Source organism: Talpa occidentalis, unplaced genomic scaffold (genome assembly GCF_014898055.3).
Source record: "Talpa occidentalis isolate TD23 unplaced genomic scaffold, MPIMG_talOcc4v2.1 talOcc4.17, whole genome shotgun sequence".
Taxonomy (NCBI): Eukaryota; Metazoa; Chordata; class Mammalia; order Eulipotyphla; family Talpidae; genus Talpa; species Talpa occidentalis.
Window position 1 is genome coordinate 58613156 of NW_023601754.1, and position 13907 is coordinate 58627062.

A 13907-nucleotide genomic window follows, 5' to 3' on the forward strand; every position below is an offset into this window, starting at 1 on the left:
TCGAAGCTCTGCTGGTCTGTAGGCTTTGACTTAGCACGGGAAGAGGGGAAGGTGCGGCGGGGGGCTGATCATCACGGCTCTCTTCTGCCGGTGTTATAATCACCCTCTGTCCATGGTTCTGGGCTGCCGTGGCTCTCTGGCTGCTAGGGATGTTGCCATCGGGGACAAAAAAAAAAAAAGAAAGAAAGAAAGAAAAAAGGCCATTCTCCAGTTCTCCAATTTCCTGCAGGTTTAAGTGTCAGCAAAAGTCTTTCTACCTTTACTCTCCACAAAGTGTAGCAGTTGAAGAGTAGTGCGCTGGTCAGCAAACTGGGCTCAAGTCCTCAACTTTCCTTTTTAACAGACACGTGAATGAGGATGAAATGTTTTTAGTCCTTGTTTCTTAGATTGCACCTACAATGAGACACCGTATGTGGACCTCACAATTCATATGAATTTACCCTGAAAACAGAAATATGGCTACAGAGGTTGAAATCTTCTATAAGCAGGTTCCAACGAGGAAACCTATTGGAATCCTAACCTGAGGGCATTTCCTGGTGCCCAGGTACCACATGGGCCTTTTTTTAAAACTACTGACCACTCAGTGTGAGGACACTGGGCATGCCTGGCACATAGTAGGAATGAATACAGGAATCAAAGTACCTCTGTTGACGCTGTGTCCCCACTTACGAGGATAAATGGTTTGATGACTGACTAAAGGCAATGCTGTGGGAAGTGCTAGGAACACTTGTTGATGCTGAAGGTGTCAGAGTTTTCGCTGTACATGGGGTGCGTCTATGGGAAGAGGGGACTTCAGGAGCCTACTCTGTCACCAGCTTGGTAAAAAAAGGGGACATTTTAAAATCATCATAAAAAATGTCAATTCACCAGGAAGCAAGAGTCCTCTTGTATGTGTGCAATAATATAGCTTCAACATATGTGAGAGAATAGTTGACCAAACTAAAAAATGAAATAGTGAACTTCACAATCAGACTTGGAGACCTGAACATTCCTCTCTCAATAACTGACAGAAAAAGTGGGTAAAAATTCAGTGAGTATATAATATTTGTAAATTCTGTGAACTTAATGGCTATTTATGGAACCCTGAACCCCACAACTGTAGAATGTACATTGTCATCAGGATCACATTGGCTGGGCCATCAACCCAGACTTACTGGGTTTTTTGACTGTATGTAAGTTATTTGTTGACAGTGTTCTACTATAAACCTGTAACAAAGAGATAATTAGAAATCCCCTAGTATTTGGAAATTGAAAAGCAAACTTCTGAGATGAAATGATGGTATAAGTTAGAAAATATTTTGATAAATTATGGAAACATATCGGAATTAACGGGGTGCAGCTAGCTATCGCAGGTAAAATTTATAGCTTGGAAAAATATACAAGAAAAGAAAGTTTAGGATCAATCATTTGAACTCCCAGTACAAAATGCCCAAACAAACCCAAAAAAGTAGAAGGAAAGAAAGAGTGAGCAGAGATCTACAAAATAGAAATCAGTGAGAAAACAGATTACCCAAAAGGTGGTTCTTTGAAAAGATTAAGAGAATGGGTAAATCCCAAGGAAGACTTCCAAGGATGAAAAGGAGTGCATGTGACAATCAGCAAAATCATAAATGTCAGATTGGACGTCATTCCATGTCTCCCGGACCTTAAAGGAACCATGAGAGTATGCTGGGAAGACAATTTCCCGATGAATTTGTCAACTTAGGGGAGATGTGTAAATTCCTTAAAAAACCACACAGTATTCTGAAACTAGCTAGATACAGCTAGCTCAGACTTGCTGGCGGGATGCTAGCCTTTTGAGAATGCTCTGTTACATGCTGTTGATGGAAGCAAGTGCTAAGGTTAGTCCAGATGTGAGGGGCAGAGGAGCAGCATCTGCTTCGGATGACACATCAAGGGCAAAGCTGCACTGCCAAGGCACTCACATTTGGGGAGGGGAGGGGGCGGCACCGCTTGTGTGACTTACCAGTCATCAATTCTCTGTCCTCTCCCCATCCTCCTGGCCTAAATGGAAGCTCCTTCAGGGCTCATGCCTCAGAGTTCTCTTTACTGAATACTTCACCCAATGCTTTCAGCTGACTGGTGTCATCTGTTCTTGTTAAAAAGAAAAATTTGGCTGAATTAAATCAGAGGTGGTTGTACATATCAAGTGTACAGTTTAATGAATACACCAAAGTGAAAAATCCTTGTAACCCCCACCCAGTTTAAGAAAGAAACATCCTCTCTGAAGACCCTGCCTAGCCCCGTCACATCACTACCCTGAAATTATTTGTTTTTCACTGTTTATTCTGTAAAAACTAGAGATTCCTAAGGTTGACAAAGAGCACAGAGAAGCCCCGTATGGTCCTTCCCCAGGTGCTCACAATTCATGATTCTAGTACAACATTCAAACTAGGAATCTGACGTTGGTTCTACGCCATTTTATCATAAAGTTTTGCTCTTTCTCTTATTTGTTCTCTTATTTATCAAGAGAAGGACCATTATCTACTCTGTCCTACTTTAATTTTTTCATACCTCTGTTAACACGAGTGTCATACTACGTAGTCTTGATTTGTTACCATTTTGTTTTCTCTCCTCAAAGAAAAACTGTGTGGTATCTTATTATTAATCCACTTTGCTACTCCAGAGGTTAATGCATTTACTGGCATATAGTAGACACTCAAATGTTTGTTGAGTGCATAGATAGGAACAAAGCACTGAAATTCCCAGAACTGAAAATCTGAATTTTACAGTATCAGGTAATAACTGATGAAATCTCTTTAGGGACAAGGTAGAAAACAAGTGGTAACAACACACTGAAAAGAGCTACATGTACTCACTGCCATGCTTAGTATTGTCGAGTGAGGCTTCTGAAGTTCTTTTCCATATTAGAAGAGGGGGTGAATCTGGATTCAAAACATATCCTTGGGAAATTCTCCTTACTGCGGAAAGGCAGCCTGTTTGCTTCAGGAAACCGTTGAACAGATAATGCAAGCAATGACATGGGATAAGCAGGACAGGGAATGGAAAGGGAGAGAGACAGCAGAGACTTTCAGGGCAGCAAGGAACAAAGAAAAACGATTGAATAGGATGCGTTTTTGATTCATACTTTGTTTAGATGGAAGCTAGTTCCGGTAGAAGAACTCAAAGTGAAATGCACACTTTAACGGAAAGGACATAGATTATACAGCGTCATGCTCTAAGTCTTTACAGAAGGCACTGCAGACAATCACTAATCACTTTCAGGACAGCTACTCAGAGTACCTAGAAAATTAATTCTTCCTTGTAATAATATAATTAAAAAGGGAAAAGAGTTCCACTTGGAGTCTACAAAAATATGTGTAGAGAAATTTACTGCACACCGAGAAGAAATTTTCCAACTTGTTTTGTATTTGCTCTTGCACAAAATCTGAGTTTTGTAGCAACTTTGTTATACAGAGATGTCACTAGGGCCCACAGCAGGCATGAGTATCAGGGAAAATCTCACAGTTTGAAGGGTTTTAAAAATGGGTCTCAGCTTCTTCTTCTGACGCGAGTGAAGCAGTCTTATCTTCACAAAAATCCCACTGGAAAAAAATCATATCATACTTCCTAAAATCATACATATAATACTTAGTGTTTTGTAAACACAAGCAAAACTGATGCTCATAGAATAAAATGCTAAAGCACCATTTGCTTCCTTTTTGACCCACCTCTAACTTAACCCATCCTTTACATTCCTATAAGCACTTAAAACTTTTGGTATTCCTCCAGTTTTACAATAAAAATATTCATGGTCTTCTTGAGCATGAACAGATACCAGCAGCCCCAAAACTACACTTCCCAGTTATTACCTATTCTTTTCCACCAAGTAAATGTCATTTTGAATTTTAGGTAATCAATCCTCTCTTTTCCTTCCAAATTTACGAACTAGCTCGCACTCTCCCTAAACATTAAAATGTAGTTTTAGTTTTGTCTGGTTTCAAACATCTTATAAGTGAAATCATACAATATGCATTATTTTGAGTTAGTCAGTGTAATACTTGAGATTTCCCTGTGTTATTAAATGTAGGTATAGTACATTTTAGTTACTACGTAGAATTTTAGTAATGTACCTCAATATTGACCACACACCCAACTGAACTGCTTCTACTCTGGGGGCTACTATGCATACTGATTATATCAAACATATATTTTATCCTAGATATGTATCTTTTTTTCCCATTCTCTTCAAATTTTATTACCCCTCCCTCAAAAAAAAAATGGGTGGAGGGGGTAAGATGTCCATGAACAGTAATCATCACAATATTCAATTAGAAAAAAAGAATAAGGACCCAATTCAGTTGATGATGTCTTATTTTCCCTCTATACAAGTCAAAAAAAAAAAAGTCAAACTTTTTCTACGTGGAAGGATCCCTTTTACTCTGAAATGGTGGCCAAACGAGTAATAAAATCCCTGATTTTATCTTCTATTATCTTTTTATTTGTTCTTTTTCTTTCTTCTCCTGCTCAGCCTTAGCTGTTTCTTCTTGATGTTCTTTGATCAACTGTTCCACTTCTTTTTGTTTGAGAACTGTCTTTCCATTGTCTCATCAGCAGACAGTTTATTAACATCCACAACAAAGCAGGCACCGACTTCAAAGTCATTTCTCCTTCATTGTAGTCTTGCTTGAATGTGGACCTGGCTGCAGTGCTGTTATTTCCAGTATGTGGGGCTTTCCATGGAAAATCTACTAGAATCACTTGGCTGGGGGCTGAGTCACACTTTATCCCATTCAATGCACAGTGACGAAACACCAATGGGACATTGTCCTCCAAACTATGTAAGAGCTTGTTTGAGGTCACACAGCGCTGGAACCAACTGCTCACAAGGAATCACAGGACTCTCTGCTCACAGCAACTCCCAATGCTCTAATAAAAACCTTTGAGCAACAAGCCTCAGTTCCTTAGTCATACCATCAGCACCAGGTCTTCATTGAGTTTATAATTTTTTTTGGAGAAGAGTTCTGTCATCAAGAAGCCAGTGGACACTGTCGCTGCCGCCAGCAAAATGCCTTCGTTTGCTAAAATTCCCAGCCAGGAGCTTGCACGTCCAAGAGCTTACGTGGCATAGTTGACTTAGGACATTAAACTTCTTAGTTGTTAGTGTTTTTCATCAAATATGGACAATTTTGGCCAATATTTGTTCAATTTTTTTCTCATTCCTCCAGTTTTCTGGGATTCTCAGTTTGCAAGTATCGCTGTTCTCTATGCTGTTTACTTTTTCCCTCCTGTTCTTCAGAGAGTGTGATCCATATTTTTACATCATGTTTGCTGATTTGCTCATCTATCACCTCAAATCTGCTCTTAAGTCCATTTAGTTTTTTTTTTAATTTCAGTAACTTATTTTAGAATTTCAGTATTGCCATTTTCAAATAATTCCCATCTCTTTTATTGATATTTTTGTTTATAAAAAATAACTAAAGTATAACATATAGAAAGAACTGCATGTATTTAACACGTACAATTTAGCGAGTTTGGATAGAAGCAAGCACCATGATACCATCTCAACAATCAAGGCAATAGACAGATATTCTTATTTAATACCACCATCCTTTAATTCAGCATGTTTTCCCTGTAGCTCTTGGGAGTCTTTGTGAAGTCCAAAGTTTGTCTTCCTCTCCCTTCAAAAGATGATGTATCCATTGTTTTTTCTAATGGATGGGTTACTATTCCTGATACTGGCATGTCATGTTTTTCTTGAACACGGACATTATAGATAATATATTGGAACAACTTCGGATTCCGACTGCCTCATCTTTCCCCAGGACTGGATGTTATTGCTGTCTTCTGTGACTGGATTATACAAATTTTGTGGCATCTGTCCCTTGCAATGTATGTTTCTTGTCGTATCATTTACTGTTTTTCTTCCTTTTTTCTTTTTATTTTTAAAGTGATTTCTTCAGGTTCTCCATAGCCAGCACAAGTGGTTCATCAATGATTGTGCAGAGGTGGTGTGTTATGTGTTGAATTGTGTCCTCCCCAAAATGCATGTTACAGTCTTATCCCCCGTGCCTCGTTAAAGTCTCTATAGTAGCGATGATGTTTTAATTAAGTAGATTTTGATCCAAGATGGCATGTTTTTATAAGCAGATTACGACACAACACAGCAAAGACATGTAAAGACAGCCATCTGAAAGCCAAGGAGAGAAGCTAAGGAAGAAACCAACTTGGCAACACCACCTTGATCTTCCACTTCCAGATTATAGCATTGTGAGAAAATAAAATTCTGTGGTTTAAACCACCCAGTTTGTGGTAGTATGTGATAGCCCTTTCTGCTCTTTTTCAATCAATGCAGTTTAAGGAATGTAGTCAAAGTTTAGGTCATTTGTAAATCTGTGCCAGCTTTTACTTTGTTCACAAAGGTCTTACTCATCGAAGAGTGAGTAGCTCACTAGGGCCCTCTCCAGTCTCCTTAGTGTGTGCATAACTCTGTGCATAGTTACAATGTTCCAGAACACAAAGGCATGCAGCATGCCATCAAGGTGCACTTAACTCTCCTGTTTTCAAAATCTGCCTGTTGCATTTCTGGATGGTTGCCAATCAATTTCTTGCCTCAAGAAGTTTGGGATCTCAGGACAGGAATGACATTGGTTTTTCCAGGTTGTCTACCAGTTTTAATAACACCCTTAGTCATGGAACTTTCTGTGCTCTGCTCCAAATTAAATCAGCTCTCTTCAGCAGTGTGGCTACTGGTTCTAACAGTATGACCCCACACAGGTGGAATTTCTGCAAAACGGAATCTTAGGAGGTGGGACAAATGGGTAGAACTGGAGATGCTCCAAGCTGAAATGTCATGCACATCCACTGTTCTTTCTGGGAGTCAGAAACTTCTCAACTTGTTGTATGCTTTGGTAAGTTTCCAGAATCTTTAAAAGGTTGCTTATTGACAATTTTGTCCAGCTGCATCATTTCTTTTAAGGGAAATCTGACGTATTCCCATTCAACCATTCTGGAAGTCTCACCCACTCCCTACTCTTGGAAAATGCTTTTTCCCTGTAGTCACAGACTTACTTCTGTACCTCACTTCAGCTGTACTTACTTCAGCTGGTCCCTGCCTAGTGTGCCCTTCCCTTATCATCCTTTATAAAACAATCTTTGCCTTATCTCCTTACTCTTTTTCACTTCATTTTTCCACTTTCTGGATTTTAGTGTGTGTGGGGATGTGTGTGTATCTGTTTATTGTCTTTTCCCCACTGGAATGCAAGCTCTCTGGCTGTAGGGAGGCTGTTCCGAGTTAATCATTGCATCCTTATTGCTCATTACAGTGCCCTGTAAATAGCAGGTTCTCTATAAATAATTGTGAAAGAATGGCTGAATGCCAGATTTTTTTTTCTGATACTTTCTTTTTTTTTTTTTTTTTTGGGCCAGATTTTTTTTTAAGCTTGTGAGAAAATAATCACCCTGGTAAACCACTGTGTTACTGTGAATTATTACTGCATTTTGGGATGTTATTAAATTTCCAATTACACTTCTACAGATTGAATACCTACAGAAATACTAGCTTCGCATGCACAGATTTATCGGGAAGTTCACTGCATCACTGTTTATAATATTTAAGAGTCTGGGAAAATGCTAAATATGCAGCAATAAAAGAATATTAAAATAAATACTAGGGAAAAATATGAAGCTAATAGAAGCCATTGTTTAGATATGTTTTAAAAAGGAAAGATGTTTATGATAGTTGAGAAAAGTATAATATATGATTACATAATTAGTAAAAAGGAAAACTGTGTGTCTTTATGTCTTTTAGCTTAGATTTGTACATGTGGGTATAATGAGGACTACGTTAAAAGGACAATAACTTTTCATTGTATAATTTTATTTTACTTTTTATTTAGGTTCGTGTATTCCTTTTTTAATTTTATAAACACTAAAAATACAAACTGAAAAGTAAAGAAAGTATTATCACATATTCCATTTTTATTAGTTCCAAACATACTTTATCAGTGTACTTCCTCTCCTCATAGAACATACTTACTTGGAATCCGTATCTTCCCATTGGCCAGAGAGTGGATAATACTTACCAAACTAAAACAGCTGAAGATTGAGTAGGTAAGTGCAATACAAAATTCCAATGGGTAGAACATCATTAACATACGTGAAACTCCCCTCCCAAATTTCTGAAACCAAAAAAAAAGAAAGAAAGAAAAAAGGGAAAAATCTTGCATGATTGTTTATTAAGTGCAAATATGTTCATAGAAGGAGCTCTTAGTATCAGAGCTAAGGAACAGAGGAGGAGTAAATAACCTTTCACCATTGGATTTCCTAAGCCATTTCTGCTCTTTGGCCTTTTGCTACACTTTTCTTAGTTTTCATTCCCCTAATTATTGTCTGCAACTTCCTTTCTTGGTCTTCAGCACTCTTGTCTTACTTCTTACAACTTTCATTCTCTCTTCACTACAGAGTCTCTGAAATAGCTCACTATTCAAATTATTTAGATTTGGATATAAATAATTATTTAGATTTGGATATAATATTGGATTCTCTTTTCTCAAGTTATAAGATTGCTACCAAGAGATTTTATCAAGCAGTCCTCATATATTTAAACCCATTTATTAATCAAAAACTTATGTAAAATGACGTGCTAGGATTAAAATCTCAAAGAAATTGCTGTAATATCCTATGGAAGAATGAGTAAATTCAAAAAGATCAAAGAACATTTCAGTATGAGTGACTGTAATTGCTTGGATAAATAAAGCAGATCTCTCTGTTGCCATGAGAAAAATATTTTCAATTGCCTATCAAGATGAATGATATTGCTATTAACATGGACTAATGACTTTAATCTTTGTACTAGCCTTGGAAAGGCAAGAATAATATTCAGACAGGAAGAAGAACATCATGTTCCTTTTCTTCAATTCCTCTCTCTCTTTCGTTGGCTTTATTTAATATCTTTCACATGCAAGAAACTGGTAGGTGGTAGGGATTAGCTGACAAAAATGCTGTTATTTAAAAAAACTCCTTCCTTAGAAATAACACTCATCAACATATACTCTCCAAATGAAGGAGCACCAAAATATATTAGACAACAATTATCAGCTCTGAAAACCAACATTAAAGAAAATACATATACAGTGGGAGACTTCAACACTCCACTCTCACCAATGGACAAATCAGACAAAAAATAAACAAAGAGGGCCTCCCCGGTGGTGCAGTGGTTGAGCGCTGGGCTGCAAAGCTGCCCGCAGCCTCTGCAGCGCCGGTTTGATCCCCAGCCATCGGGCGAGGGTCCCGCATGGCGTGACAGACCTCTCCTGCCGTGCCCCTGCTCCCCTCAGCAGTGTATTTTGTCAGTCTGCCTGTTCTGTTCTCCGCTCTGGCTCTGGTGATTTCTCTCACCCTCCCATGCTTCTGACTGTACCCAGTGCTTATATAAATAAATAAATAAATCTTTAAAAAAAAATGAAGGGAGGGGGAGTAACATTCTAGGCAGTTGCTTCTTTGCAACCTATTTTGTTTCAGAAATAATTTAATAGCATAAATTAAAAGTGCGGCAAAGTAATTAAGAAATGGAGGCATAAAGTAGAACCAGTAATGCATATAAAACATAAAATACACATCACATGACATATGGTTTGATAATGTAAGCAAAACCTGAATGTAAGAATGAGTATAACATGCCTGGAGAAAATGATATAAAAAGCTTAACTCAGGTATAGAGTTCATTCACACACAATATTAACAGGAAGATAAAGAAAAAACTATAGAGGGACTGAAATAGCAAGATTAAGAATCCTGATTTAGTTTTGTTGGCAGAGACAATCATAGATTTTAGTTTGAAAGTTCTTCTGACCAATGGGCTGGCAAGATTGTAAGAAGTCATTTTGCCACATTCCTTAATTTACATGTGCTAATACTATTCTCAAACTGTCTCCCTAAGAGCAGCAAGATGTCTGTGAGAGAAGTTCAAATAAGAAAACAATATATACAGAGAGTGGCTGAGTTCTTGACATGTGATTTATACATCTGAATCCAGCTTAAGTTAGTTAAGTGCCCTGTTTTGGCTTGAGTCAATTTGGGTTGTATTTCCCGTCACTCACAAACGAGACAGCCCTAACTTACAAACAATACTTGGTAACTGGGTCGACAGTGGAAAGAGAACGGTGAAGGATTATATGAATGTTTTCAGTCTAGGAGACTAAACTAAGGGAGTTTTGCAATACAGTACTTGAAGAGGTAGGTATCTTCTAGTTTGAATGTGCTGAGTTTGAGAGATGGTGCTAGAAGCATATCCAAGCAGAAGAGTCAAGGTGGCCATTAGAACCACAGTCCTTGGGAGACTGAGCAGTTAACAGACATGTATTAGCATTTTCTCCTTTTACAGAAAAAGAAATGAAGGAACAGAGAAGACATTTGTCCAAGAGCCACATACAGAGAATAATCATTTTGATACAAAGATGTGCCAGTAGGATCGATCACTTACCGCTTGTTCAAAATTCCTATATGATACAGAATTAAAGTCAGACAACTCAATAATTACTAGAATTCCTGAAGCAACTGCAACAACTATACTGAGGATGTTCATGATCAAAGCGTATGTAATCTGAAAAGAGAGAGAGGACAAATTGGTAATAACCAGAATAAACACTTTGGTTGAATAATGTATATCGTTACAAAAAAAATCAAGTTAAAACTTTGATCTGGTTTATGGCTTTACAAGTGTGGATAATCTTGTCATTTGAGTAAAATGATAATTTCTGGTTTATATGAAACCTAGTTAATTGGGAAATAAACAGTGAAATATTATCATACCAAAAAGCATCAATCTTCCATTTGGGCTCAAAAATATTTGCATTTTACAATCTTCTGAGTTAGTTGGAAAAAAGTCTATACAATATATGATTTGAACAAAAGGAGTTCCACTACAAAAAGGAAAAAAAAAAGATGGAAAATGACTGTAGAAATAAGTGAAATAGGATTCAATGATTTTTATTTTTTTATTTTTATTATTTTTTTATTTTTAGGATTTATTTAACAAACAGGATATTGGGAAAAGGAAAGAATTTCTAAGACCACAAGTGCCCAGATGTCTCACCCCAGATAGTGTCCACAGTGTCCAGGAACCCCAGTGTCCCCAAATAAAGATCACTTGTGCCAGATGGTGCTGTCCCACCTATAAGCCTGGAGTGTGCCAGGCTCCAACTCATATTTCTAATTGCAAAAATAAACAAGGGGCAACTGATCTATATAGAAACACAGAACAAACTCTTTGCAGAGGATTCAATGATTTTTAATCCTGGGTTTTCATTCTCTAAGGAAATTCATCAAAATATTTTGATTTTGGTTTTATTATCTGTACAATTATGGGATCAGATGAATTTATTTCTATGGCATTTTTTAGGTCTAAGAGTCTAAGTTTTTTTATTTTTGCAGTGTCTTTCAACCTAGGTCATAGATGTATCCCTACTCTGGACAGATTCTCCTTCTACCATGTTCCAAGATATACCCTTTTCTCAAACTGGCTGGCAAGGACAGTATAGCTGTCTGGAAGCACTGCATCTCTATAAAGGCACTAGATCCCATTAATTTTATTGAATTTTATTGAATACTATTTATAAAATAGTAAATCTTATTTACTATTGAACAGTAAAGTTCATATAATGTTAAAAGAAGGCAGACTATCAAACAAAAAAAAAATGCCCATATTTAAATTTAGAAACTTTTACACAAACAGGATTCTAACAAGTGTAGCATGTTTGTCTACATTAAGTTCGTCTCCTGAATTTCCACTTAGTACCTTCAATTATTTTACAGGTAGGGTAGATAACTTAATTGCTTACTCACTATTTTGTCATCAAAAGTATTTCGCTTTTCGACAAGTGATTTCTAGAATACTCGAAACATTCCAACTCACCAGTTGCAGAGACGGATGCCTTGCTGCCACTATTACCAAGACTCCTGAAATGATAAACTGGATATAAAACACATATTATAAATACTCATTGATAATGCTCATCCACTTAAAGTGTTTTTTAATAACTCCCTCTTCTAAGTCAATCATTTTTAGAATACTAAACACAACAAAATATAAAGAAGTTTTATTAATGGAAGGGGTCAGGGCAAGCGTATATCATTAGTAATTAAAGATAGGGTCACTAATGACAGACATATAGAGGGGACAGTGGCAGAATTCAGGTCACAGTTTATGCCAAAGATGACTCAGGCAGTCCTGATCAGGGGACCAAGTCTGTGTCTATCTGTGCATGCTTTCTGAACTCACTCCATTACCACTTCTAACCTATCCTTACCAGTGAGATGATGTCACTGATGAACACTACTGGGTACATACCCAGACATGAGGAAAGCGATCCACTGGTCTATTCCAAATTGTGTTTATAAAGAATTAACATTTTCAAAATGGCCATCCTACCAAAAGCAATCTACAGATTCAATGCTATTCCAATTAAAATTTCAATGTCATTCTTCAAAGAAATAGAAAAAATATTGATGAAATTCATATGGAGCCACCAAAAACCCTCAATAGCCGAAGCCCTCCTGAAAAAAAAAAAGAAGGGAATGGAGGCATCACTCTCCCAGATTTCAAACTATACTACAAAGCCATAATAATCAAAACTGAATGGTATTGGAACCAGAACAGACACACGGACCAATGGAACCAAATAGAAAACCCAAAAACAAACCCACAGATTTATGGTCAACTATCTTTGACAAAGGAGCAAAGAATATGCACTGGAGCAAAGAAAGTTTGTTCAATAAATAGTGCTGGGAAAACTGGGTCTCTACATGCAAAAGAATGAAACTTGACTACTACTTCACACCAGGCACAAAAACCAACTCAAAATTGATTAAAGAGCTGGACATAACACCTGAAACCATAAAATATAGAAGGAAATATAGGCGAAACACTACATGACATGCACATCAAAGACATCTTTACAGACACATCACCCAAAGTAGTGATAGTGAAGGCAAAGATAAACAGCTGGGACTACATCAAATTAAAGAGTTTCTGCACAGCAAAAGAGACAATAACAAAAACAAAGAGAAACCCCACCGACTGGGAGAACATTTTTGCACACAACACTCACGATAAAGGACTGATCACAAAAATCTACAAAGAGCTAATGAGACTCGACAAAAACAAAGTAAATAATCCAGTCAAAAAATGGGCAGAAGAGCTAAAAAGAAACTTCTCTGAAGAGGAAATGCAAATGGCCAACAGACATATGAAAAAATGTTCAACATCACTTGTAATCAGGGAAATGCAAATCAAAATTACCATGAGATATCATCTCACACCAGTGAGAATGGCACATATTAAAAAATCTAGCAACAACAAATGTTGGTGATTATGTGGAGAAAAAGGAACTTTCCTGCACTGCTGGTGGGAGTGCAAACTGGTCCAACCACCATGGAGAGCTGTGTGGTGATTGCTCAACCTCCTAAAGATAGAGCTTCCATATGATCCAGCAATTCCACTCCTAGGTATTTAACCAAAGGACACAGAAACATCAATTCCAAAGAGCACCTGCACCCCTATGTTTATAGCAGCACTGTTTACAATAGCTAAGCTTTGGAAACAACCCAAATGCCCCAAAATAGATGACTGGATCAAGAAGATGTGGTCCATATACACCATGGAATATTACTCAGCATTCAAAAAAGATAAACACATGCAATTTGCAGCAACATGGATGGAGCTAGAAGGGATCATGCTCAGCGAAATAAGCCAGAAAGAAAAAGAAAAATACCAGATGGTCTCACTTATAGCAGAATTTAGAAAACCTAAATAAGGGACCAGGAAAAAGAATAACTATAAGAAAGAAAAAAATCAAAATCAACAAACAACTATGAACCAGAGACACACTATGGCGGGGGGAGGGCAGGGAAAGGCGGGATTGGGGTCAAAATAAGGGGGTTGCAATTGTATGGGAAATATAAAAATA

General features: G+C 37.4%; 1 protein-coding gene and 1 pseudogene across 1 annotated transcript in view; both read right to left on the bottom strand.

Annotated features, from left to right (window-relative positions):
* The window catches only part of MS4A13 (membrane spanning 4-domains A13), a 21279-nt gene continuing 7372 nt past the window's right edge, over nucleotides 1-13907 (bottom strand). The window contains exons 4-9 of the mRNA XM_054697500.1: nucleotides 11855-11911; nucleotides 10424-10543; nucleotides 8025-8120; nucleotides 2820-3545; nucleotides 1967-2089; nucleotides 1-143 (exon numbers count right to left, since the gene is read on the bottom strand). Coding sequence (XP_054553475.1) covers nucleotides 3480-3545; nucleotides 8025-8120; nucleotides 10424-10543; nucleotides 11855-11911 — 339 coding nt within the window. The 3' untranslated portion in view covers nucleotides 1-143; nucleotides 1967-2089; nucleotides 2820-3479. The remainder of the gene's footprint in view (nucleotides 144-1966; nucleotides 2090-2819; nucleotides 3546-8024; nucleotides 8121-10423; nucleotides 10544-11854; nucleotides 11912-13907) is intronic.
* Nucleotides 4378-6373, bottom strand: LOC119250279 (proteasome subunit alpha type-4-like; annotated as a pseudogene).